Raw genomic sequence first — 21,302 nt, 5'->3', positions numbered from 1 at the left:
GCTTTGCTTAGAGTAAAACATTAGCGCCTAGATCTCAGAGACTATAAAAGCTAGAGCAACCAAATTTGGTATCCACACTCCTAATATATCGGACCGAGACGAGTTTGTTTCAAAATTTCGCCACACCCCCTTCCGCCCCGCAAAGGACGAAAATCTGGAGATATTCAAAAATCTCAGAGACTATTAAGGCTAGAGTAACCAAATTTGGTATCCGCATTCCTGTTAGATTTTACTATAAAACGTGTATCTCAAAATTTCGCCCCACCCCTTCCGCCCCCACAAAGGACGAAAATCTGTTGCATCCACAATATTGCAAATTCGAGAAAACTAAAAACGCAAAATCATAGCTAATGACCATATCTATTAGATTGCTGAATCTTGATCAGATCGGATCATTTTTGTAGCCAAAAGCAAGAAATCAATTTGCAGTGGCTACGCAGCGCCCGACGTCACGCTCAGACTGATTTCTGTCTCTCTCGCACGCACTCTTTGTCGTGTCGTTTAATATTAGCGGCGTCTGCCGGAGGAGAGCCATACTGACTAAGTATCGGGTATAAATGTAGAGTTGCGGTCTCCGCAGCAACTCACAACGTTCCCCCTCGTTTTTTCTTACAACAAGCGCACTACAGGCATGGAGCATGAAGCATGCAGTATGGCCAGAAACTAGGCCAATTCCTGCAGGCAGCAGTGGAGTCAATCAATTAAAGCAATTACTTAATTAGATTTCCACATATTTGAATGCTGGCCCGGAACAATGGCGGCCATAATGTATCGGTTATGGGTTGGAGGGGCTATCGTTGATCAGTTATCTGCTCTGTGCTATCGGTTATCTCCAATCAAATTATATGTACGCCACGATGGAAAAATGATGTGCATTTTCTTCTTTTTTCCTACCTGTATCAGCTTTCTGCCGTTTTCCACGTAGCTGGGATCACTGGAGTGCTGCTGGTGCGGCTGCTGTTGTCGTTGGTGGCGATGGTTCTGCAGCTGGTGGTGCTTGTGTCGATGCTGCTGCAGATCAGCCGGAGCAATGACTTCCTCTTGGTTGTCCTCACCATTGGCCCCACCGAAATCATCATCATCCTCGTCGTCATCCTCGTCGTCATCCACCTCAACCTGATTTCCATGGCGATGGGTCCTTTGCCAACTTCTGCGTGGATAATGAAGTTGATGCACCTCCAGGCGCTCATCGGTTTCCGCTCCCAAGGGAATCGAGCTGGCTGCCTGTTCGACAGAAATCGCTGCGGTTGGCGCAAACGGAGCGAACAAGCCACCCCTAATCTCTTCGAGTGGAGGTGGGACCGGCAACGCCCCTGGCTGCTGGTGGTGCGATTGATGGGGCAGCTGCAACTGGGCGGGCGCTGAGGAGGCGGGTCCCACGAAGCGGGTGGTGCGGTACATGGGGCGGGAGGAGAGGCTTCGATGCATATAAGTACAGTAGTCACTCTCTCGATGTATAAACTTACTTGTATCCGTATTTTGGGGATTCGGTTTCGGGGCGTCTTCTGGTGGACATCATTGAGTTAACCCGATCTCCGCGGGCGGCAGCCATCATGTAGGTCCACATTGTTGAGCTGTCAAGGGATGGAATGCGACTACGCAGGGCACGAACACATTCGCATTATGAAGACCAAGGTCGAAGTCTGCACGGGAATGTAGTTTGTAGAAAAGCGGAAAGCATACATAATATAAGGATGAAAAGTTTTGTATTCAACTTCAATTCAACTTCAGCTTTAAGTTGAAGTTAAAGTTGTTGGTGGCTGAAGTGGCTAAACGCCCGCTTGACAGCAATTCTGGTTTGGCACCCGCCTGCCAGCTGCACCGCAGAGGAGGACTCGAGGCAGTCATAAAGACTCCTTGCCGCAGGGTCATAAAACAGTTTGAGAGACGTAAGCATAAACGGCAGCCGCTTAGTGAGGAGAGTTAAGGAAAGAAGGAAGGGATGTTATAGGGCAGTACTGCTGCAGCAGTAACTAAGCAATTAAATATAAAACTGTTGGCTTTTTTATACCCGATACTCAAAATGAGTATTGGGGTATATTAGATTTGTGGTAAAAGTGGATGTGTGTAACGTCCAGAAGGAATCGTTTCCGACCCCATAAAGTATATATATTCTTGATCAGCATCAATAGCCGAGTCGATTGAGCCCTGTCTGTCTGCCCGTCTGTCCGTCTGTCCGTCCGTCCGTCTGTCCGTCCCCTTCAGCGCCTAGTGCTCAAAGACTATAAGAGCTAGAGCAACGATGTTTTGGACCCAGATTTCTGTGATATGTCACTGCTACAAAAATATTTCATAACTTCGCTCCGCCCACTTCCGCCCCACAAAGGACGAAAATCTGTGGCATCCACAATTTTAAATATATGAGAAAACCAAAAACGTAGAATTGTAGAGAATGACCATCTCTTTAAGACTGCGGAATCTGAATTGGATCGTATTATTATTATAGCCAGCATCAAGAAAACAATTTCATTTTTTCTCGCCCTGTCTCTCTCTAACACACACGTAGCATAGGCGGCTTTGCTTAGAGTAAAACATTAGCGCCAAGATCTCAGAGACTACAAAAGCTAGAGCAACCAAATTTGGTATCCACACTCCTAATATATCGGACCGAGACGAGTTTGTTTCAAAATTTCGCCACACCCCCTTCCGCCCCCGCAAAGGATGAAAATCTGGGGATATTCACAAATCTCAGAGACTATTAAGGCTAGAGTAACCAAATTTGGTATTCGCACTCCTGTTAGATCTCACTATAAAACGTATATCTCAAAATTTCACCCCACCCCCTTCCGCCCCCACAAAAGACGAAAATCTGTTGCATCCACAATATTGCAGATTCGAGAAAACTAAAAACGCAGAATCATAGATAATGACCATATCTATCAGATCGCTGAATCTGGATCAGATCAGATCATTTTTATAGCCAATAGGAACAAATCAATTTGCAGTGGCTACGCAGCGCCCGACGTCACGCTCAGACTGATTTTCTGTCTCTCTCGCACGCACTCTTTGTCGTGTCGTTCAATATTAGCGGCGTCTGCCGGAGGAGAGCCATACTGACTAAGTATCGGGTATAACTGTAGAGTTGCGGTGTCCGCAGCAACTCACAACGTTCCCCCTCGTTTTTTTTATACCCGATACTCAAAATGAGTATTGGGGTATATTAGATTTGTGGTAAAAGTGGATGTGTGTAACGTCCAGAAGGAATCGTTTCCGACCCCATAAAGTATATATATTCTTGATCAGCATCAATAGCCGAGTCGATTGAGCCATGTCTGTCTGTCCGTCTGTCCGTCCGTCCGTCTGTCCGTCCCCTTCAGCGCCTAGTGCTCAAACACTATAAGAGCGAGAGCAACGATGTTTTGGATCCAGACTTCTGTGATATGTCACTGATACAAAAATATTTCAAAACTTTGCCCCGCCCACTTCCGCCCCCACAAAGGGCGAAAATCTGTGGCATCCACAATTTCGACGATACGAGAAAACTAAAAACGCAGAATCGTAGAAGATGACTATATCTTCTAGAGTGCAAAGTCTGAACCAGATCGTATTATTATTATAGCCAGCATCAAGAAAACAATTTCATTTTTTCTCGCCCTGTCTCTCTCTAACACACACGTAGCATAGGCGGCTTTGCTTAGAGTAAAACATTAGCGCCTAGATCTCAGAGACTATAAAAGCTAGAGCAACCAAATTTGGTATCCACACTCCTAATATATCGGACCGAGACGAGTTTGTTTCAAAATTTCGCCACACCCCCTTCCGCCCCCGCAAAGAATGAAAATCTGGGGATATTCACAAATCTCAGAGACTATAAAGGGTAAAGTAACCAAATTTGGTACCCGCACTCCTGTTGGATCTCACTATAAAACGTATATCTCAAAATTTCACCCCACCCTTTTTCGCCCCCACAAAGGACGAAAATCTGTTGCATCCACAATATTGCACATTCGAGAAAACTAAAAACGCAGAATCATAGATAATGACCATATCTATCAGATTGCTGAATCTGGATCAGATCAGATCATTTTTATAGCCAATAGGAACAAATCAATTTGCAGTGGCTACGCAGCGCCCGACGTCACGCTCAGACTGATTTTCTGTCTCTCTCGCACGCACTCTTTGTCGTGTCGTTCAAATTAGCGGTGTCTGCCGGAGTGGCTGTCTCTCCTACTGACTTAGTATCGGGTATAACTGTAGAGTTGCGGTGTCCGCTGCAACTCACAACGTTCCCCCTCGTTTTTTTATACCCGATACTCAAAATGAGTATTGGGGTATATTAGATTTGTGGTAAAAGTGGATGTGTGTAACGTCCAGAAGGAATCGTTTCCGACCCCATAAAGTATATATATTCTTGATCAGCATCAATAGCCGAGTCGATTGAGCCATGTCTGTCTGTCCGTCTGTCCGTCCGTCCGTCTGTCCGTCTGTTCGTCCCTATTAGCGCCTAGTGCTCAAAGACTATTAGAGCTAGAGCAACGATGTTTTGGATCCAGACTTCTGTGATATGTCACTGCTCCAAAAATATTTCAAAACTTCGCTCCGCCCACTTCCGCCCCCACAAAGGACGAAAATCTGTGGCATCCACAATATTGCACATTCGAGAAAACTAAAAACGCAAAATCATAGATAATGACCATATCTATCGGACTGCTGAATCTGGATCAGATCAGATCATTTTTATAGCCAAAAGGAAGAAATCAATTTCCACTGGCTACGCAGCGCCCGACGTCACGCTCAGACTGATTTTCTGTCTCTCTCGCACGCACTCTTTGTCGTGTCGTTTAATATTAGCGGCGTCTGCCGGAGGAGAGCCATACTGACTTAGTATCGGGTATAACCGTAGAGTTGCGGTGTCCGCAGCAACTCACAACGTTCCCCCTCGTTTTTGTTATACCCGATACTCAAAATGAGTATTGGGGTATATTAGATTTGTGGTAAAAGTGGATGTGTGTAACGTCCAGAAGGAATCGTTTCCGACCCCATAAAGTATATATATTCTTGATCAGCATCAATAGCCGAGTCGATTGAGCCCTGTCTGTCTGTCCGTCCGTCCGTCTGTCCGTCTGTCCGTCCCCTTCAGCGCCTAGTGCTCAAAGACTATAAGAGCTAGATCCAGACTTCTGTGATATGTCACTGCTACAAAAATATTTCAAAACTTCGCCCCGCCCACTTCCGTCCCCACAAAGGACGAAAATCTGTGGCATCCACAATTTTAAAGATATGAGAAAACCAAAAACGTAGAATTGTAAAGAATGACCATATCTTTAAGACTGCGGAATCTGAATTGGATCTTATCATTATTATAGCCAGCATCAAGAAAACAATTTCATTCTTTCTCGCCCTGTCTCTCTCTAACACACACGTAGCATAGGCGGCTTTGCTTAGAGTAAAACATTAGCGCCTAGATCTCAGAGACTACAAAAGCTAGAGTAACCAAATTTGGTATCCACACTCCTAATATATCGGACCGAGACGAGTTTGTTTCAAAATTTCGCCAGACCCCCTTCCGCCCCCGCAAAGGACGAAAATCTGGAGATATTCGAAAATCTCAGAGACTATTAAGGCTAGAGTAACCAAATTTGGTATCCGCATTCCTGTTAGATTTTACTATAAAACGTGTATCTCAAAATTTCGCTCCACCCCCTTCCGCCCCCACAAAGGACGAAAATCTGTTGCATCCACAATATTGCACATTCGAGAAAACTAAAAACGCAAAATCATAGATAATGACCATATCTATTAGATTGCTGAATCTTGATCAGATCGGATCATTTTTGTAGCCAAAAGCAAGAAATTAATTTGCAGTGGCTACGCAGCGCCCGACGTCACGCTCAGACTGATTTCTGTCTCTCTCGCACGCACTCTTTGTCGTGTCGTTTAATATTAGCGGCGTCTGCCGGAGGAGAGCCATACTGACTAAGTATCGGGTATAAATGTAGAGTTGCGGTCTCCGCAGCAACTCACAACGTTCCCCCTCGTTTTTTCTTACAACAAGCGCACTACAGGCATGGAGCATGAAGCATGCAGTATGGCCAGAAACTAGGCCAATTCCTGCAGGCAGCAGTGGAGTCAATCAATTAAAGCAATTACTTAATTAGATTTCCACATATTTGAATGCTGGCCCGGAACAATGGCGGCCATAATGTATCGGTTATGGGTTGGAGGGGCTATCGTTGATCAGTTATCTGCTCTGTGCTATCGGTTATCTCCAATCAAATTATATGTACGCCACGATGGAAAAATGATGTGCATTTTCTTCTTTTTTCCTACCTGTATCAGCTTTCTGCCGTTTTCCACGTAGCTGGGATCACTGGAGTGCTGCTGGTGCGGCTGCTGTTGTCGTTGGTGGCGATGGTTCTGCAGCTGGTGGTGCTTGTGTCGATGCTGCTGCAGATCAGTCGGAGCAATGACTTCCTCTTGGTTGTCCTCACCATTAGCCCCACCGAAATCATCATCATCCTCGTCGTCATCCACCTCAACCTGATTTCCATGGCGATGGGTCCTTTGCCAACTTCTGCGTGGATAATGAAGTTGATGCACCTCCAGGCGCTCATCGGTTTCCGCTCCCAAGGGAATCGAGCTGGCTGCCTGTTCGACAGAAATCGCTGCGGTTGGCGCAAACGGAGCGAACAAGCCACCGCTAATCTCTTCGAGTGGAGGTGGGACCGGCAACGCCCCTGGCTGCTGGTGGTGCGATTGATAGGGCAGCTGCAACTGGGCGGGCGCTGAGGAGGCGGGTCCCACGAAGCGGGTGGTGCGGTACATGGGGCGGGAGGAGAGGCTTCGATGCATATAAGTACAGTAGTCACTCTCTCGATGTATAAACCTTCTTGTATCCGTATTTTGGGGATTCGGTTTCGGGGCGTCTTCTGGTGGACATCATTGAGTTAACCCGATCTCCGCGGGCGGCAGCCATCATGTAGGTCCACATTGTTGAGCTGTCAAGGGATGGAATGCGACTACGCAGGGCACGAACACATTCGCATTATGAAGACCAAGGTCGAAGTCTGCACGGGAATGTAGTTTGTAGAAAAGCGGAAAGCATACATAATATAAGGATGAAAAGTTTTGTATTCAACTTCAATTCAACTTCAGCTTTAAGTTGAAGTTAAAGTTGTTGGTGGCTGAAGTGGCTAAGCGCCCGCTTGACAGCAATTCTGGTTTGGCACCCGCCTGCCAGCTGCACCGCAGAGGAGGACTCGAGGCAGTCATAAAGACTCCTTGCCGCAGGGTCATAAAACAGTTTGAGAGACGTAAGCATAAACGGCAGCGCTTAGTGATGAGAGTGAAGGAAAGAAGGGAGGGATGTTATAGGGCAGTACTGCTGCAGCAGTAACTAAGCAATTAAATATAAAACTGTTGGCTTTTTTATACCCGATACTCAAAATGAGTATTGGGGTATATTAGATTTGTGGTAAAAGTGGATGTGTGTAACGTCCAGAAGGAATCGTTTCCGACCCCATAAAGTATATATATTCTTGATCAGCATCAATAGCCGAGTCGATTGAGCCCTGTCTGTCTGTCCGTCCGTCCGTCTGTCCGTCTGTCCGTCCCCTTCAGCGCCTAGTGCTCAAAGACTATAAGAGCTAGATCCAGACTTCTGTGATATGTCACTGCTACAAAAATATTTCAAAACTTCGCCCCGCCCACTTCCGCCCCACAAAGGACGAAAATCTGTGGCATCCACAATTTTAAAGATATGAGAAAACCAAAGACGTAGAATTGTAAAGAATGACCATATCTTTAAGACTGCGGAATCTGAATTGGATCTTATCATTATTATAGCCAGCATCAAGAAAACAATTTCATTCTTTCTCGCCCTGTCTCTCTCTAACACACACGTAGCATAGGCGGCTTTGCTTAGAGTAAAACATTAGCGCCTAGATCTCAGAGACTACAAAAGCTAGAGTAACCAAATTTGGTATCCACACTCCTAATATATCGGACCGAGACGAGTTTGTTTCAAAATTTCGCCACACCCCATTCCGCCCCCGCAAAGGACGAAAATCTGGAGATATTCAAAAATCTCAGAGACTATTAAGGCTAGAGTAACCAAATTTGGTATCCGCACTCCTGTTAGATCTTACTATAAAACGTGTATCTCAAAATTTCGCCCCACGCCCTTCCGCCCCCACAAAGGACGAAAATCTGTTGCATCCACAATATTGCACATTCGAGAAAACTAAAAACGCAGAATCATAGATAATGACCATATCTATCAGATCGCTGAATCTGGATCAGATCAGATCATTTTTATAGCCAATAGGAACAAATCAATTTGCAGTGGCTACGCAGCGCCCGACGTCACGCTCAGACTGATTTTCTGTCTCTCTCGCACGCACTCTTTGTCGTGTCGTTCAAATTAGCGGTGTCTGCCGGAGTGGCTGTCTCTCCTACTGACTTAGTATCGGGTATAACTGTAGAGTTGCGGTGTCCGCTGCAACTCACAACGTTCCCCCTCGTTTTTTTATACCCGATACTCAAAATGAGTATTGGGGTATATTAGATTTGTGGTAAAAGTGGATGTGTGTAACGTCCAGAAGGAATCGTTTCCGACCCCATAAAGTATATATATTCTTGATCAGCATCAATAGCCGAGTCGATTGAGCCCTGTCTGTCTGTCCGTCTGTCCGTCCGTCCGTCTGTCCGTCCCCTTCAGCGCCTAGTGCTCAAAGACTATAAGAGCTAGAGCAACGATGTTTTGGACCCAGATTTCTGTGATATGTCACTGCTACAAAAATATTTCATAACTTCGCTCCGCCCACTTCCGCCCCCACAAAGGACGAAAATCTGTGGCATCCACAATTTTAAATATATGAGAAAACCAAAAACGTAGAATTGTAGAGAATGACCATCTCTTTAAGACTGCGGAATCTGAATTGGATCGTATTATTATTATAGCCAGCATCAAGAAAAAAATTTCATTTTTTCTCGCCCTGTCTCTCTCTAACACACACGTAGCATAGGCGGCTTTGCTTAGAGTAAAACATTAGCGCCTAGATCTCAGAGACTACAAAAGCTAGAGCAACCAAATTTGGTATCCACACTCCTAATATATCGGACCGAGACGAGTTTGTTTCAAAATTTCGCCACATCCCCTTCCGCCCCCGCAAAGGATGAAAATCTGGGGATATTCACAAATCTCAGAGACTATAAAGGCTAGAGTAACCAAATTTGGTATTCGCACTCCTGTTAGATCTCACTATAAAACGTATATCTCAAAATTTCACCCCACCCCCTTCCGCCCCCACAAAAGACGAAAATCTGTTGCATCCACAATATTGCAGATTCGAGAAAACTAAAAACGCAGAATCATAGATAATGACCATATCTATCAGATCGCTGAATCTGGATCAGATCAGATCATTTTTATAGCCAATAGGAACAAATCAATTTGCAGTGGCTACGCAGCGCCCGACGTCACGCTCAGACTGATTTTCTGTCTCTCTCGCACGCACTCTTTGTCGTGTCGTTCAATATTAGCGGCGTCTGCCGGAGGAGAGCCATACTGACTAAGTATCGGGTATAACTGTAGAGTTGCGGTGTCCGCAGCAACTCACAACGTTCCCCCTCGTTTTTTTTATACCCGATACTCAAAATGAGTATTGGGGTATATTAGATTTGTGGTAAAAGTGGATGTGTGTAACGTCCAGAAGGAATCGTTTCCGACCCCATAAAGTATATATATTCTTGATCAGCATCAATAGCCGAGTCGATTAAGCCATGTCTGTCTGTCCGTCTGTCCGTCCGTCCGTCTGTCCGTCCCCTTCAGCGCCTAGTGCTCAAACACTATAAGAGCTAGAGCAACGATGTTTTGGATCCAGACTTCTGTGATATGTCACTGATACAAAAATATTTCAAAACTTTGCCCCGCCCACTTCCGCCCCCACAAAGGGCGAAAATCTGTGGCATCCACAATTTCGACGATACGAGAAAACTAAAAACGCAGAATCGTAGAAGATGACTATATCTTCTAGAGTGCAAAGTCTGAACCAGATCGTATTATTATTATAGCCAGCATCAAGAAAACAATTTCATTTTTTCTCGCCCTGTCTCTCTCTAACACACACGTAGCATAGCCGGCTTTGCTTAGAGTAAAACATTAGCGCCTAGATCTCAGAGACTATAAAAGCTAGAGCAACCAAATTTGGTATCCACACTCCTAATATATCGGACCGAGACGAGTTTGTTTCAAAATTTCGCCACACCCCCTTCCGCCCCCGCAAAGAATGAAAATCTGGGGATATTCACAAATCTCAGAGACTATAAAGGGTAAAGTAACCAAATTTGGTACCCGCACTCCTGTTGGATCTCACTATAAAACGTATATCTCAAAATTTCACCCTACCCTTTTTCGCCCCCACAAAGGACGAAAATCTGTTGGATCCACAATATTGCACATTCGAGAAAACTAAAAACGCAGAATCATAGATAATGACCATATCTATCAGATTGCTGAATCTGGATCAGATCAGATCATTTTTATAGCCAATAGGAACAAATCAATTTGCAGTGGCTACGCAGCGCCCGACGTCACGCTCAGACTGATTTTCTGTCTCTCTCGCACGCACTCTTTGTCGTGTCGTTCAAATTAGCGGTGTCTGCCGGAGTGGCTGTCTCTCCTACTGACTTAGTATCGGGTATAACCGTAGAGTTGCGGTGTCCGCAGCAACTCACAACGTTCCCCCTCGTTTTTTCTTACAACAAGCGCACTACAGGCATGGAGCATGAAGCATGCAGTATGGCCAGAAACTAGGCCAATTCCTGCAGGCAGCAGTGGAGTCAATCAATTAAAGCAATTACTTAATTAGATTTCCACATATTTGAATGCTGGCCCGGAACAATGGCGGCCATAATGTATCGGTTATGGGTTGGAGGGGCTATCGTTGATCAGTTATCTGCTCTGTGCTATCGGTTATCTCCAATCAAATTATATGTACGCCACGATGGAAAAATGATGTGCATTTTCTTCTTTTTTCCTACCTGTATCAGCTTTCTGCCGTTTTCCACGTAGCTGGGATCACTGGAGTGCTGCTGGTGCGGCTGCTGTTGTCGTTGGTGGCGATGGTTCTGCAGCTGGTGGTGCTTGTGTCGATGCTGCTGCAGATCAGTCGGAGCAATGACTTCCTCTTGGTTGTCCTCACCATTAGCCCCACCGAAATCATCATCATCCTCGTCGTCATCCTCGTCGTCATCCACCTCAACCTGATTTCCATGGCGATGGGTCCTTTGCCAACTTCTGCGTGGATAATGAAGTTGATGCACCTCCAGGCGCTCATCGGTTTCCGCTCCCAAGGGAATCGAGCTGGCTGCCTGTTCGACAGAAATCGCTGCGGTTGGCGCAAACGGAGCGAACAAGCCACCGCTAATCTCTTCGAGTGGAGGTGGGACCGGCAACGCCCCTGGCTGCTGGTGGTGCGATTGATAGGGCAGCTGCAACTGGGCGGGCGCTGAGGAGGCGGGTCCCACGAAGCGGGTGGTGCGGTACATGGGGCGGGAGGAGAGGCTTCGATGCATATAAGTACAGTAGTCACTCTCTCGATGTATAAACCTTCTTGTATCCGTATTTTGGGGATTCGGTTTCGGGGCGTCTTCTGGTGGACATCATTGAGTTAACCCGATCTCCGCGGGCGGCAGCCATCATGTAGGTCCACATTGTTGAGCTGTCAAGGGATGGAATGCGACTACGCAGGGCACGAACACATTCGCATTATGAAGACCAAGGTCGAAGTCTGCACGGGAATGTAGTTTGTAGAAAAGCGGAAAGCATACATAATATAAGGATGAAAAGTTTTGTATTCAACTTCAATTCAACTTCAGCTTTAAGTTGAAGTTAAAGTTGTTGGTGGCTGAAGTGGCTAAGCGCCCGCTTGACAGCAATTCTGGTTTGGCACCCGCCTGCCAGCTGCACCGCAGAGGAGGACTCGAGGCAGTCATAAAGACTCCTTGCCGCAGGGTCATAAAACAGTTTGAGAGACGTAAGCATAAACGGCAGCGCTTAGTGATGAGAGTGAAGGAAAGAAGGGAGGGATGTTATAGGGCAGTACTGCTGCAGCAGTAACTAAGCAATTAAATATAAAACTGTTGGCTTTTTTATACCCGATACTCAAAATGAGTATTGGGGTATATTAGATTTGTGGTAAAAGTGGATGTGTGTAACGTCCAGAAGGAATCGTTTCCGACCCCATAAAGTATATATATTCTTGATCAGCATCAATAGCCGAGTCGATTGAGCCCTGTCTGTCTGTCCGTCCGTCCGTCTGTCCGTCTGTCCGTCCCCTTCAGCGCCTAGTGCTCAAAGACTATAAGAGCTAGATCCAGACTTCTGTGATATGCCACTGCTACAAAAATATTTCAAAACTTCGCCCCGCCCACTTCCGCCCCCACAAAGAACGAAAATCTGTGGCATCCACAATTTTAAAGATATGAGAAAACCAAAGAAGTAGAATTGTAAAGAATGACCATATCTTTAAGACTGCGGAATCTGAATTGGATCTTATCATTATTATAGCCAGCATCAAGAAAACAATTTCATTCTTTCTCGCCCTGTCTCTCTCTAACACACACGTAGCATAGGCGGCTTTGCTTAGAGTAAAACATTAGCGCCTAGATCTCAGAGACTACAAAAGCTAGAGTAACCAAATTTGGTATCCACACTCCTAATATATCGGACCGAGACGAGTTTGTTTCAAAATTTCGCCACACCCCATTCCGCCCCCGCAAAGGACGAAAATCTGGAGATATTCAAAAATCTCAGAGACTATTAAGGCTAGAGTAACCAAATTTGGTATCCGCACTCCTGTTAGATCTTACTATAAAACGTGTATCTCAAAATTTCGCCCCACGCCCTTCCGCCCCCACAAAGGACGAAAATCTGTTGCATCCACAATATTGCACATTCGAGAAAACTAAAAACGCAAAATCATAGATAATGACCATATCTATTAGATTGCTGAATCTTGATCAGATCGGATCATTTTTATACCCAAAAGGAACAAATCAATTTGCACTGGCTACGCAGCGCCCGACGTATCGCTCAGACTGATTTTCTGTCTCTCTCGCACGCACTCTTTGTCGTGTCATTTAATATTAGCGGCGTCTGCCGGAGGAGAGCCATACTGATTAAGTATCGGGTATAAATGTAGAGTTGCGGTCTCCGCAGCAACTCACAACGTTCCCCTCGTTTTTTCTTACAACAAGCGCACTACAGGCATGGAGCATGAAGCATGCAGTATGGCCAGAAACTAGGCCAATTCCTGCAGGCAGCAGTGGAGTCAATCAATTAAAGCAATTACTTAATTAGATTTCCACATATTTGAATGCTGGCCCGGAACAATGGCGGCCATAATGTATCGGTTATGGGTTGGAGGGGCTATCGTTGATCAGTTATCTGCTCTGTGCTATCGGTTATCTTCAGCTCCAATCAAATTATATGTACGCCACGATGGAAAAATGATGTGCATTTTCTTCTTTTTTCCTACCTGTATCAGCTTTCTGCCGTTTTCCACGTAGCTGGGATCACTGGAGTGCTGCTGGTGCGGCTGCTGTTGTCGTTGGTGGCGATGGTTCTGCAGCTGGTGGTGCTTGTGTCGATGCTGCTGCAGATCAGCCGGAGCAATGACTTCCTCTTGGTTGTCCTCACCATTAGCCCCACCGAAATCATCATCATCCTCGTCGTCATCCTCGTCGTCATCCACCTCAACCTGATTTCCATGGCGATGGGTCCTTTGCCAACTTCTGCGTGGATAATGAAGTTGATGAATCGAGCTGGCTGCCTGTTCGACAGAAATCGCTGCGGTTGGCGCAAACGGAGCGAACAAGCCACCCCTAATCTCTTCGAGTGGAGGTGGGACCGGCAACGCCCCTGGCTGCTGGTGGTGCGATTGATGGGGCAGCTGCAACTGGGCGGGCGCTGAGGAGGCGGGTCCCACGAAGCGGGTGGTGCGGTACATGGGGCGGGAGGAGAGGCTTCGATGCATATAAGTACAGTAGTCACTCTCTCGATGTATAAACTTACTTGTATCCGTATTTTGGGGATTCGGTTTCGGGGCGTCTTCTGGTGGACATCATTGAGTTACCCCGATCTCCGCGGGCGGCAGCCATCATGTAGGTCCACATTGTTGAGCTGTCAAGGGATGGAATGCGACTACGCAGGGCACGAACACATTCGCATTATGAAGACCAAGGTCGAAGTCTGCACGGGAATGTAGTTTGTAGAAAAGCGGAAAGCATACATAATATAAGGATGAAAAGTTTTGTATTCAACTTCAATTCAACTTCAGCTTTAAGTTGAAGTTAAAGTTGTTGGTGGCTGAAGTGGCTAAACGCCCGCTTGACAGCAATTCTGGTTTGGCACCCGCCTGCCAGCTGCACCGCAGAGGAGGACTCGAGGCAGTCATAAAGACTCCTTGCCGCAGGGTCATAAAACAGTTTGAGAGACGTAAGCATAAACGGCAGCCGCTTAGTGATGAGAGTGAAGGAAAGAAGGGAGGGATGTTATAGGGCAGTACTGCTGCAGCAGTAACTAAGCAATTAAATATAAAACTGTTGGCTTTTTTATACCCGATACTCAAAATGAGTATTGGGGTATATTAGATTTGTGGTAAAAGTGGATGTGTGTAACGTCCAGAAGGAATCGTTTCCGACCCCATAAAGTATATATATTCTTGATCAGCATCAATAGCCGAGTCGATTGAGAGTTGTCTGTCTGTCCGTCCGTCCGTCTGTCCGTCTGTCCGTCCCCTTCAGCGCCTAGTGCTCAAAGACTATAAGAGCTAGAGCAACGATAATTTGGATCCAGACTTCTGTGATATGTCACTGCTACAAAAATATTTCAAAACTTCGCCCCGCCCACTTCCGCCCCCACAAAGAACGAAAATCTGCGGCATCCACAATTTTAAAGATATGAGAAAACCAAAAACGTAGAATTGTAGAAAATGACCATATCTTTAAGACTGCGGAATCTGAATTGGATCGTATTTTTATTATAGCCAGCATCAAGAAAACAATTTCATTTTTTCTCGCCCTGTCTCTCTCTAACACACGTAGCATAGGCGGCTTTGCTTAGAGTAAAACATTAGCGCCTAGATCTCAGAGACTACAAAAGCTAGAGCAACCACATTTGGTATCCACAGTCCTAATATATCGGACCGAGACGAGTTTGTTTCAAAATTTCGCCACACCCCCTTCCGCCCCTGCAAAGGACGAAAATCTGGAGATATTCAAAAATCTCAGAGACTATTAAGGCTAGAGTAACCAAATTTGGTATCCGCACTCCTGTTAGATCTCACTATAAAACGTGTATCTCAAAATTTCGCCCCACCCCCTTCCGCCCACACAAAGGACTAAAATCTGTTGCATCCACAATATTGCACATTAGAGAAAACTAAAAACGCAGAATCATAGATAATGACCATATCTATCAGATTGCTGAATCTGGATCAGATCAGATCATTTTTATAGCCAAAAGGAACAAATCAATTTGCAGTGGCTACGCAGCGCCCGACGTCACGCTCAGACTGATTTTCTGTCTCTCTCGCACGCACTCTTTGTCGTGTCGTTTAATATTAGCGGCGTCTGCCGGAGGAGAGCCATACTGACTTAGTATCGGGTATAACCGTAGAGTTGCGGTGTCCGCAGCAACTCACAACGTTCCCCCTCGTTATACCCGATACTCAAAATGAGTATTGGGGTATATTAGATTTGTGGTAAAAGTGGATGTGTGTAACGTCCAAAAGGAATCGTTTCCGACCCCATAAAGTATATATATTATTGACCAGCATCAATAGCCGAGTCGATTGAGCCATGTCTGTCTGTCCGTCTGTCCGTCCGTCCGTATGTCCGTCTGTCCGTCCCCTTCAGCGCCTAGTGCTCAAAGACTATAAGAGCGAGAGCAACGATGTTTTGGATCCAGACTTCTGTGATATGTCACTGCTACAAGAATATTTCAAAACTTTGCCCCGCCCACTTCCGCCCCCACAAACAGCGAAAATCTGTGGCATCCACAATTTCAACGATACGAGAAAACCAAAAACGCAGAATCGTAGAGGATGACTATATGTTCTAAAGTGTGAAGTCTCAACCAGATCGTATAATTGTTATAGCCAGAATCAAGAAAACAATTTCATTCTTTCTCGCTCTGTCTCTCCCTAACACACAGGTTTCATGGTCGGCTTTGCCAATTGCAAAATATGAGTTCAAGGATCTCAGAACCTATAAGAGCCAGATCAACCAAATTTGGTATCCACACTCCTGTAATATCGGACCTTGACCGTTTCGTGTCAAAATATCGCCACACCCCCTTCCGCCACCGCAAAGGACGAAAATGGGGCATCCACAAATCTCAGAGACTATTAAGGCTAGAGTAACCAAATTTGGTATCCGCACTTCTGTTAGATCTCACTATAAAACGTATATCTCAGAATTTCGCCCCACCCCCTTCCGCCACCACAAAGGACGTAAATCTGTTGCATCCACAATATTGCAGATTCGAAAAAGCTAAAAACGCAGAATCATAGATAATGACCATATCTATCAGACTGCTGAATCTGGATCAGATCGGATCATTTTTATACCCAAAAGGAACAAATCAATTTGCACTGGCTACGCAGCGCCCGACGTCACGCTCAGACTGATTTTCTGTCTCTCTCGCACGCACTCTTTGTCGTGTCGTTTAATATTAGCGGCGTCTGCCGGAGGAGAGCCATACTGACTTAGTATCGGGTATAACCGTAGAGTTGCGGTGTCCGCAGCAACTCACAACGTTCCCCCTCGTTATACCCGATACTCAAAATGAGTATTGGGGTATATTAGATTTGTGGTAAAAGTGGATGTGTGAAACGTCCAAAAGGAATCGTTTCCGACCCCATAAAGTATATATATTCTTGATCAGCATCAATAGCCGAGTCGATTGAGCCATGTCTGTCTGTCCGTCTGTCCGTCCCCTTCAGCGCCTAGTGCTCAAAGACTATAAGAGCGAGAGCAACGATGTTTTGGTACCAGACTTCTGTGATATGTCACTGCTACAAAAATATTTCAAAACTTCGCCCCGCCCACTTCCGCCCCCACAAAAGACGAAAATCTGTGGCATCCTCATTTTTAAAGATACGATAAATCCAAAAACGCAGAATCGTAGAGGATGACTATATGATCTAGAGTGTAAAATCTCAACCAGATCGTACAATTATTATAGCCAGAATCAAGAAAACAATTTCATTCTTTCTCGCTCTGTCTCTCTCTAACACACAGGTTTCATGGTCTGTTTTGCCGATTGCAAAATATGAGTTCAAGGATCTCAGAACCTATAAGAGGCATAGCAACCAAATTTGGTATCCACACTCCTGTGATATCGGACCTTGACCGTTTCGTGTCCAAATTTCGCCACACCCCCTTCCGCCCCCGCAAAGGACGAAAATCTGAGGCATCCACAAATCTCAGAGACTATTAACGCTAGAGTAACCAAATTTAGTATCCGCACTTCTGTTAGATCTCACTATAAAACGTATATCTCAGAATTTCGCCCCACCCCCTTCCGCCCCCACAAAGAACGAAAATCTGTTGCATCCACAATATTGCACATTCGAGAAAACTAAAAACGCAAAATCATAGATAATGACCATATCTATTAGATTGCTGAATCTTGATCAGATCGGATCATTTTTGTAGCCAAAAGCAAGAAATCAATTTGCAGTGGCTACGCAGCGCCCGACGTCACGCTCACACTGATTTCTGTCTCTCTCGCACGCACTCTTTGTCGTGTCGTTTAATATTAGCGGCGTCTGCCGGAGGAGAGCCATACTGACTAAGTATCGGGTATAAATGTAGAGTTGCGGTCTCCGCAGCAACTCACAACGTTCCCCCTCGTTTTTTCTTACAACAAGCGCACTACAGGCATGGAGCATGAAGCATGCAGTATGGCCAGAAACTAGGCCAATTCCTGCAGGCAGCAGTGGAGTCAATCAATTAAAGCAATTACTTAATTAGATTTCCACATATTTGAATGCTGGCCCGGAACAATGGCGGCCATAATGTATCGGTTATGGGTTGGAGGGGCTATCGTTGATCAGTTATCTGCTCTGTGCTATCGGTTATCTTCAGCTCCAATCAAATTATATGTACGCCACGATGGAAAAATGATGTGCATTTTCTTCTTTTTTCCTACCTGTATCAGCTTTCTGCCGTTTTCCACGTAGCTGGGATTACTGGAGTGCTGCTGGTGCGGCTGCTGTTGTCGTTGGTGGCGATGGTTCTGCAGCTGGTGGTGCTTGTGTCGATGCTGCTGCAGATCAGCCGGAGCAATGACTTCCTCTTGGTTGTCCTCACCATTAGCCCCACCGAAATCATCATCATCCTCGTCGTCATCCTCGTCGTCATCCACCTCAACCTGATTTCCATGGCGATGGGTCCTTTGCCAACTTCTGCGTGGATAATGAAGTTGATGCACCTCCACGCGCTCATCGGTTTCCGCTCCCAAGGGAATCGAGCTGGCTGCCTGTTCGACAGAAATCGCTGCGGTTGGCGCAAACGGAGCGAACAAGCCACCGCTAATCTCTTCGAGTGGAGGTGGGACCGGCAACGCCCCTGGCTGCTGGTGGTGCGATTGATGGGGCAGCTGCAACTGGGCGGGCGCTGAGGAGGCGGGTCCCACGAAGCGGGTGGTGCGGTACATGGGGCGGGAGGAGAGGCTTCGATGCATATAAGTACAGTAGTCACTCTCTCGATGTATAAACTTAATTGTATCCATATTTTGGGGATTCGGTTTCGGGGCGTCTTCTGGTGGACATCATTGAGTTAACCCGATCTCCGCGGGTGGCAGCCATCATGTAGGTCCACATTGTTGAGCTGTCAAGGGATGGAATGCGACTACGCAGGGCACGAACACATTCGCATTATGAAGACCAAGGTCGAAGTCTGCACGGGAATGTAGTTTGTAGAAAAGCGGAAAGCATACATAATATAAGGATGAAAAGTTTTGTATTCAACTTCAATTCAACTTCAGCTTTAAGTTGAAGTTAAAGTTGTTGGTGGCTGAAGTGGCTAAACGCCCGCTTGACAGCAATTCTGGTTTAGCACCCGCCTGCCAGCTGCACCGCAGAGGAGGACTCGAGGCAGTCATAAAGACTCCTTGCCGCAGGGTCATAAAACAGTTTGAGAGACGTAAGCATAAACGGCAGCCGCTTAGTGAGGAGAGTGAAGGAAAGAAGGGAGGGATGTTATAGGGCAGTACTGCTGCAGCAGTAACTAAGCAATTAAATATAAAACTGTTGGCTTTTTTATACCCGATACTCAAAATGAGTATTGGGGTATATTAGATTTGTGGTAAAAGTGGATGTGTGTAACGTCCAGAAGGAATCGTTTCCGACCCCATAAAGTATATATATTCTTGATCAGCATCAATAGCCGAGTCGATTGAGCCCTGTCTGTCTGTCCGTCCGTCCGTCTGTCCGTCTGTCCGTCCCCTTCAGCGCCTAGTGCTCAAAGACTATAAGAGCTAGATCCAGACTTCTGTGATATGTCACTGCTACAAAAATATTTCAAAACTTCGCCCCGCCCACTTCCGCCCCCACAAAGGACGAAAATCTGTGGCATCCACAATTTTAAAGATATGAGAAAACCAAAGACGTAGAATTGTAAAGAATGACCATATCTTTAAGACTGCGGAATCTGAAATGGATCTTATCATTATTATAGCCAGCATCAAGAAAACAATTTCATTCTTTCTCGCCCTGTCTCTCTCTAACACACACGTAGCATAGGCGGCTTTGCTTAGAGTAAAACATTAGCGCCTAGATCTCAGAGACTACAAAAGCTAGAGTAACCAAATTTGGTATCCACACTCCTAATATATCGGACCGAGACGAGTTTGTTTCAAAATTTCGCCACACCCCTTCCGCCCCCGCAAAGGACGAAAATCTGGGGATATTCAAAAATCTCAGAGATTATTAAGGCTAGAGTAACCAAATTTGGTATCCGCACTCCTGTTAGATCTTACTATAAAACGTGTATCTCAGAATTTCGCCCTACCCCTTTCCGCCCCCACAAAGGACGAAAATCTGTTGCATCCACAATATTGCACATTCGAGAAAACTAAAAACGCAAAATCATAGATAATGACCATATCTATTAGATTGCTGAATCTTGATCAGATCGGTTCATTTTTATACCCAAAAGGAACAAATCAATTTGCACTGGCTACGCAGCGCCCGACGTCACGCTCAGACTGATTTTCTGTCTCTCTCGCACGCACTCTTTGTCGTGTCGTTTAATATTAGCGGCGTCTGCCGGAGGAGAGCCATACTGACTAAGTATCGGGTATAAATGTAGAGTTGCGGTCTCCGCAGCAACTCACAACGTTCCCCCTCGTTTTTTCTTACAACAAGCGCACTACAGGCATGGAGCATGAAGCATGCAGTATGGCCAGAAACTAGGCCAATTCCTGCAGGCAGCAGTGGAGTCAATCAATTAAAGCAATTACTTAATTAGATTTCCACATATTTGAATGCTGGCCCGGAACAATGGCGGCCATAATGTATCGGTTATGGGTTGGAGGGGCTATCGTTGATCAGTTATCTGCTCTGTGCTATCGGTTATCTTCAGCTCCAATCAAATTATATGTACGCCACGATGGAAAAATGATGTGCATTTTCTTCTTTTTTCCTACCTGTATCAGCTTTCTGCCGTTTTCCACGTAGCTGGGATCACTGGAGTGCTGCTGGTGCGGCTGCTGTTGTCGTTGGTGGCGATGGTTCTGCAGCTGGTGGTGCTTGTGTCGATGCTGCTGCAGATCAGCCGGAGCAATGACTTCCTCTTGGTTGTCCTCACCATTGGCCCCACCGAAATCATCATCATCCTCGTCGTCATCCTCGTCGTCATCCACCTCAACCTGATTTCCATGGCGATGGGTCCTTTGCCAACTTCTGCGTGGATAATGAAGTTGATGCACCTCCAGGCGCTCATCGGTTTCCGCTCCCAAGGGAATCGAGCTGGCTGCCTGTTCGACAGAAATCGCTGCGGTTGGCGCAAACGGAGCGAACAAGCCACCCCTAATCTCTTCGAGTGGAGGTGGGACCGGCAACGCCCCTGGCTGCTGGTGGTGCGATTGATGGGGCAGCTGCAACTGGGCGGGCGCTGAGGAGGCGGGTCCCACGAAGCGGGTGGTGCGGTACATGGGGCGGGAGGAGAGGCTTCGATGCATATAAGTACAGTAGTCACTCTCTCGATGTATAAACTTACTTGTATCCGTATTTTGGGGATTCGGTTTCGGGGCGTCTTCTGGTGGACATCATTGTGTTAACCCAATTTCC

At 46.1% G+C, this 21,302-nt stretch overlaps 5 protein-coding genes across 5 annotated transcripts; all 5 read right to left on the bottom strand.

The window, feature by feature from the left end:
• Window positions 1-628: 628 nt before the first annotated feature.
• Window positions 629-1,583, bottom strand: LOC117189466. The gene is made up of 2 exons (XM_033394599.1): window positions 1,467-1,583; window positions 629-1,417 (listed from the first exon to the last, which is right to left on the bottom strand). The coding sequence occupies exons 1-2, from the start codon at window positions 1,565-1,567 to the stop codon at window positions 820-822; spliced, it is 699 nt and encodes a 232-aa protein (XP_033250490.1). The 5' UTR covers window positions 1,568-1,583; the 3' UTR covers window positions 629-819.
• Window positions 1,557-6,947, bottom strand: LOC117189468. The gene is made up of 3 exons (XM_033394601.1): window positions 6,831-6,947; window positions 6,271-6,781; window positions 1,557-1,643 (listed from the first exon to the last, which is right to left on the bottom strand). Exons 1-3 carry the CDS (start codon window positions 6,929-6,931, stop codon window positions 1,596-1,598), a joined length of 660 nt encoding a protein of 219 aa, XP_033250492.1. The 5' UTR covers window positions 6,932-6,947; the 3' UTR covers window positions 1,557-1,595.
• Window positions 6,921-11,672, bottom strand: LOC117189467. The gene is made up of 3 exons (XM_033394600.1): window positions 11,556-11,672; window positions 10,984-11,506; window positions 6,921-7,007 (listed from the first exon to the last, which is right to left on the bottom strand). Exons 1-3 carry the CDS (start codon window positions 11,654-11,656, stop codon window positions 6,960-6,962), a joined length of 672 nt encoding a protein of 223 aa, XP_033250491.1. The 5' UTR covers window positions 11,657-11,672; the 3' UTR covers window positions 6,921-6,959.
• On the bottom strand, window positions 11,646-18,200 carry LOC117189469. Its single transcript, XM_033394602.1, has 4 exons — window positions 18,161-18,200; window positions 14,018-14,194; window positions 13,482-13,968; window positions 11,646-11,732 (listed from the first exon to the last, which is right to left on the bottom strand). Exons 2-4 carry the CDS (start codon window positions 14,116-14,118, stop codon window positions 11,685-11,687), a joined length of 636 nt encoding a protein of 211 aa, XP_033250493.1. The 5' UTR covers window positions 14,119-14,194; window positions 18,161-18,200; the 3' UTR covers window positions 11,646-11,684.
• Window positions 18,201-18,760: 560 nt separating this feature from the next.
• LOC117189471 (protein naked cuticle homolog) lies at window positions 18,761-21,280 on the bottom strand. Its single transcript, XM_033394604.1, has 3 exons — window positions 21,232-21,280; window positions 20,660-21,182; window positions 18,761-18,909 (listed from the first exon to the last, which is right to left on the bottom strand). The coding sequence occupies exons 2-3, from the start codon at window positions 21,164-21,166 to the stop codon at window positions 18,862-18,864; spliced, it is 555 nt and encodes a 184-aa protein (XP_033250495.1). The 5' UTR covers window positions 21,167-21,182; window positions 21,232-21,280; the 3' UTR covers window positions 18,761-18,861.
• Between the last annotated feature and the right edge of the window lie 22 nt (window positions 21,281-21,302).

This window comes from Drosophila miranda, assembly GCF_003369915.1.
Source record: "Drosophila miranda strain MSH22 chromosome Y unlocalized genomic scaffold, D.miranda_PacBio2.1 Contig_Y1_pilon, whole genome shotgun sequence".
Taxonomy (NCBI): domain Eukaryota; kingdom Metazoa; phylum Arthropoda; class Insecta; order Diptera; family Drosophilidae; genus Drosophila; species Drosophila miranda.
Note: the sequence above shows the minus strand (reverse complement) of the source record. Positions and strands in the feature narration are given on the sequence as shown.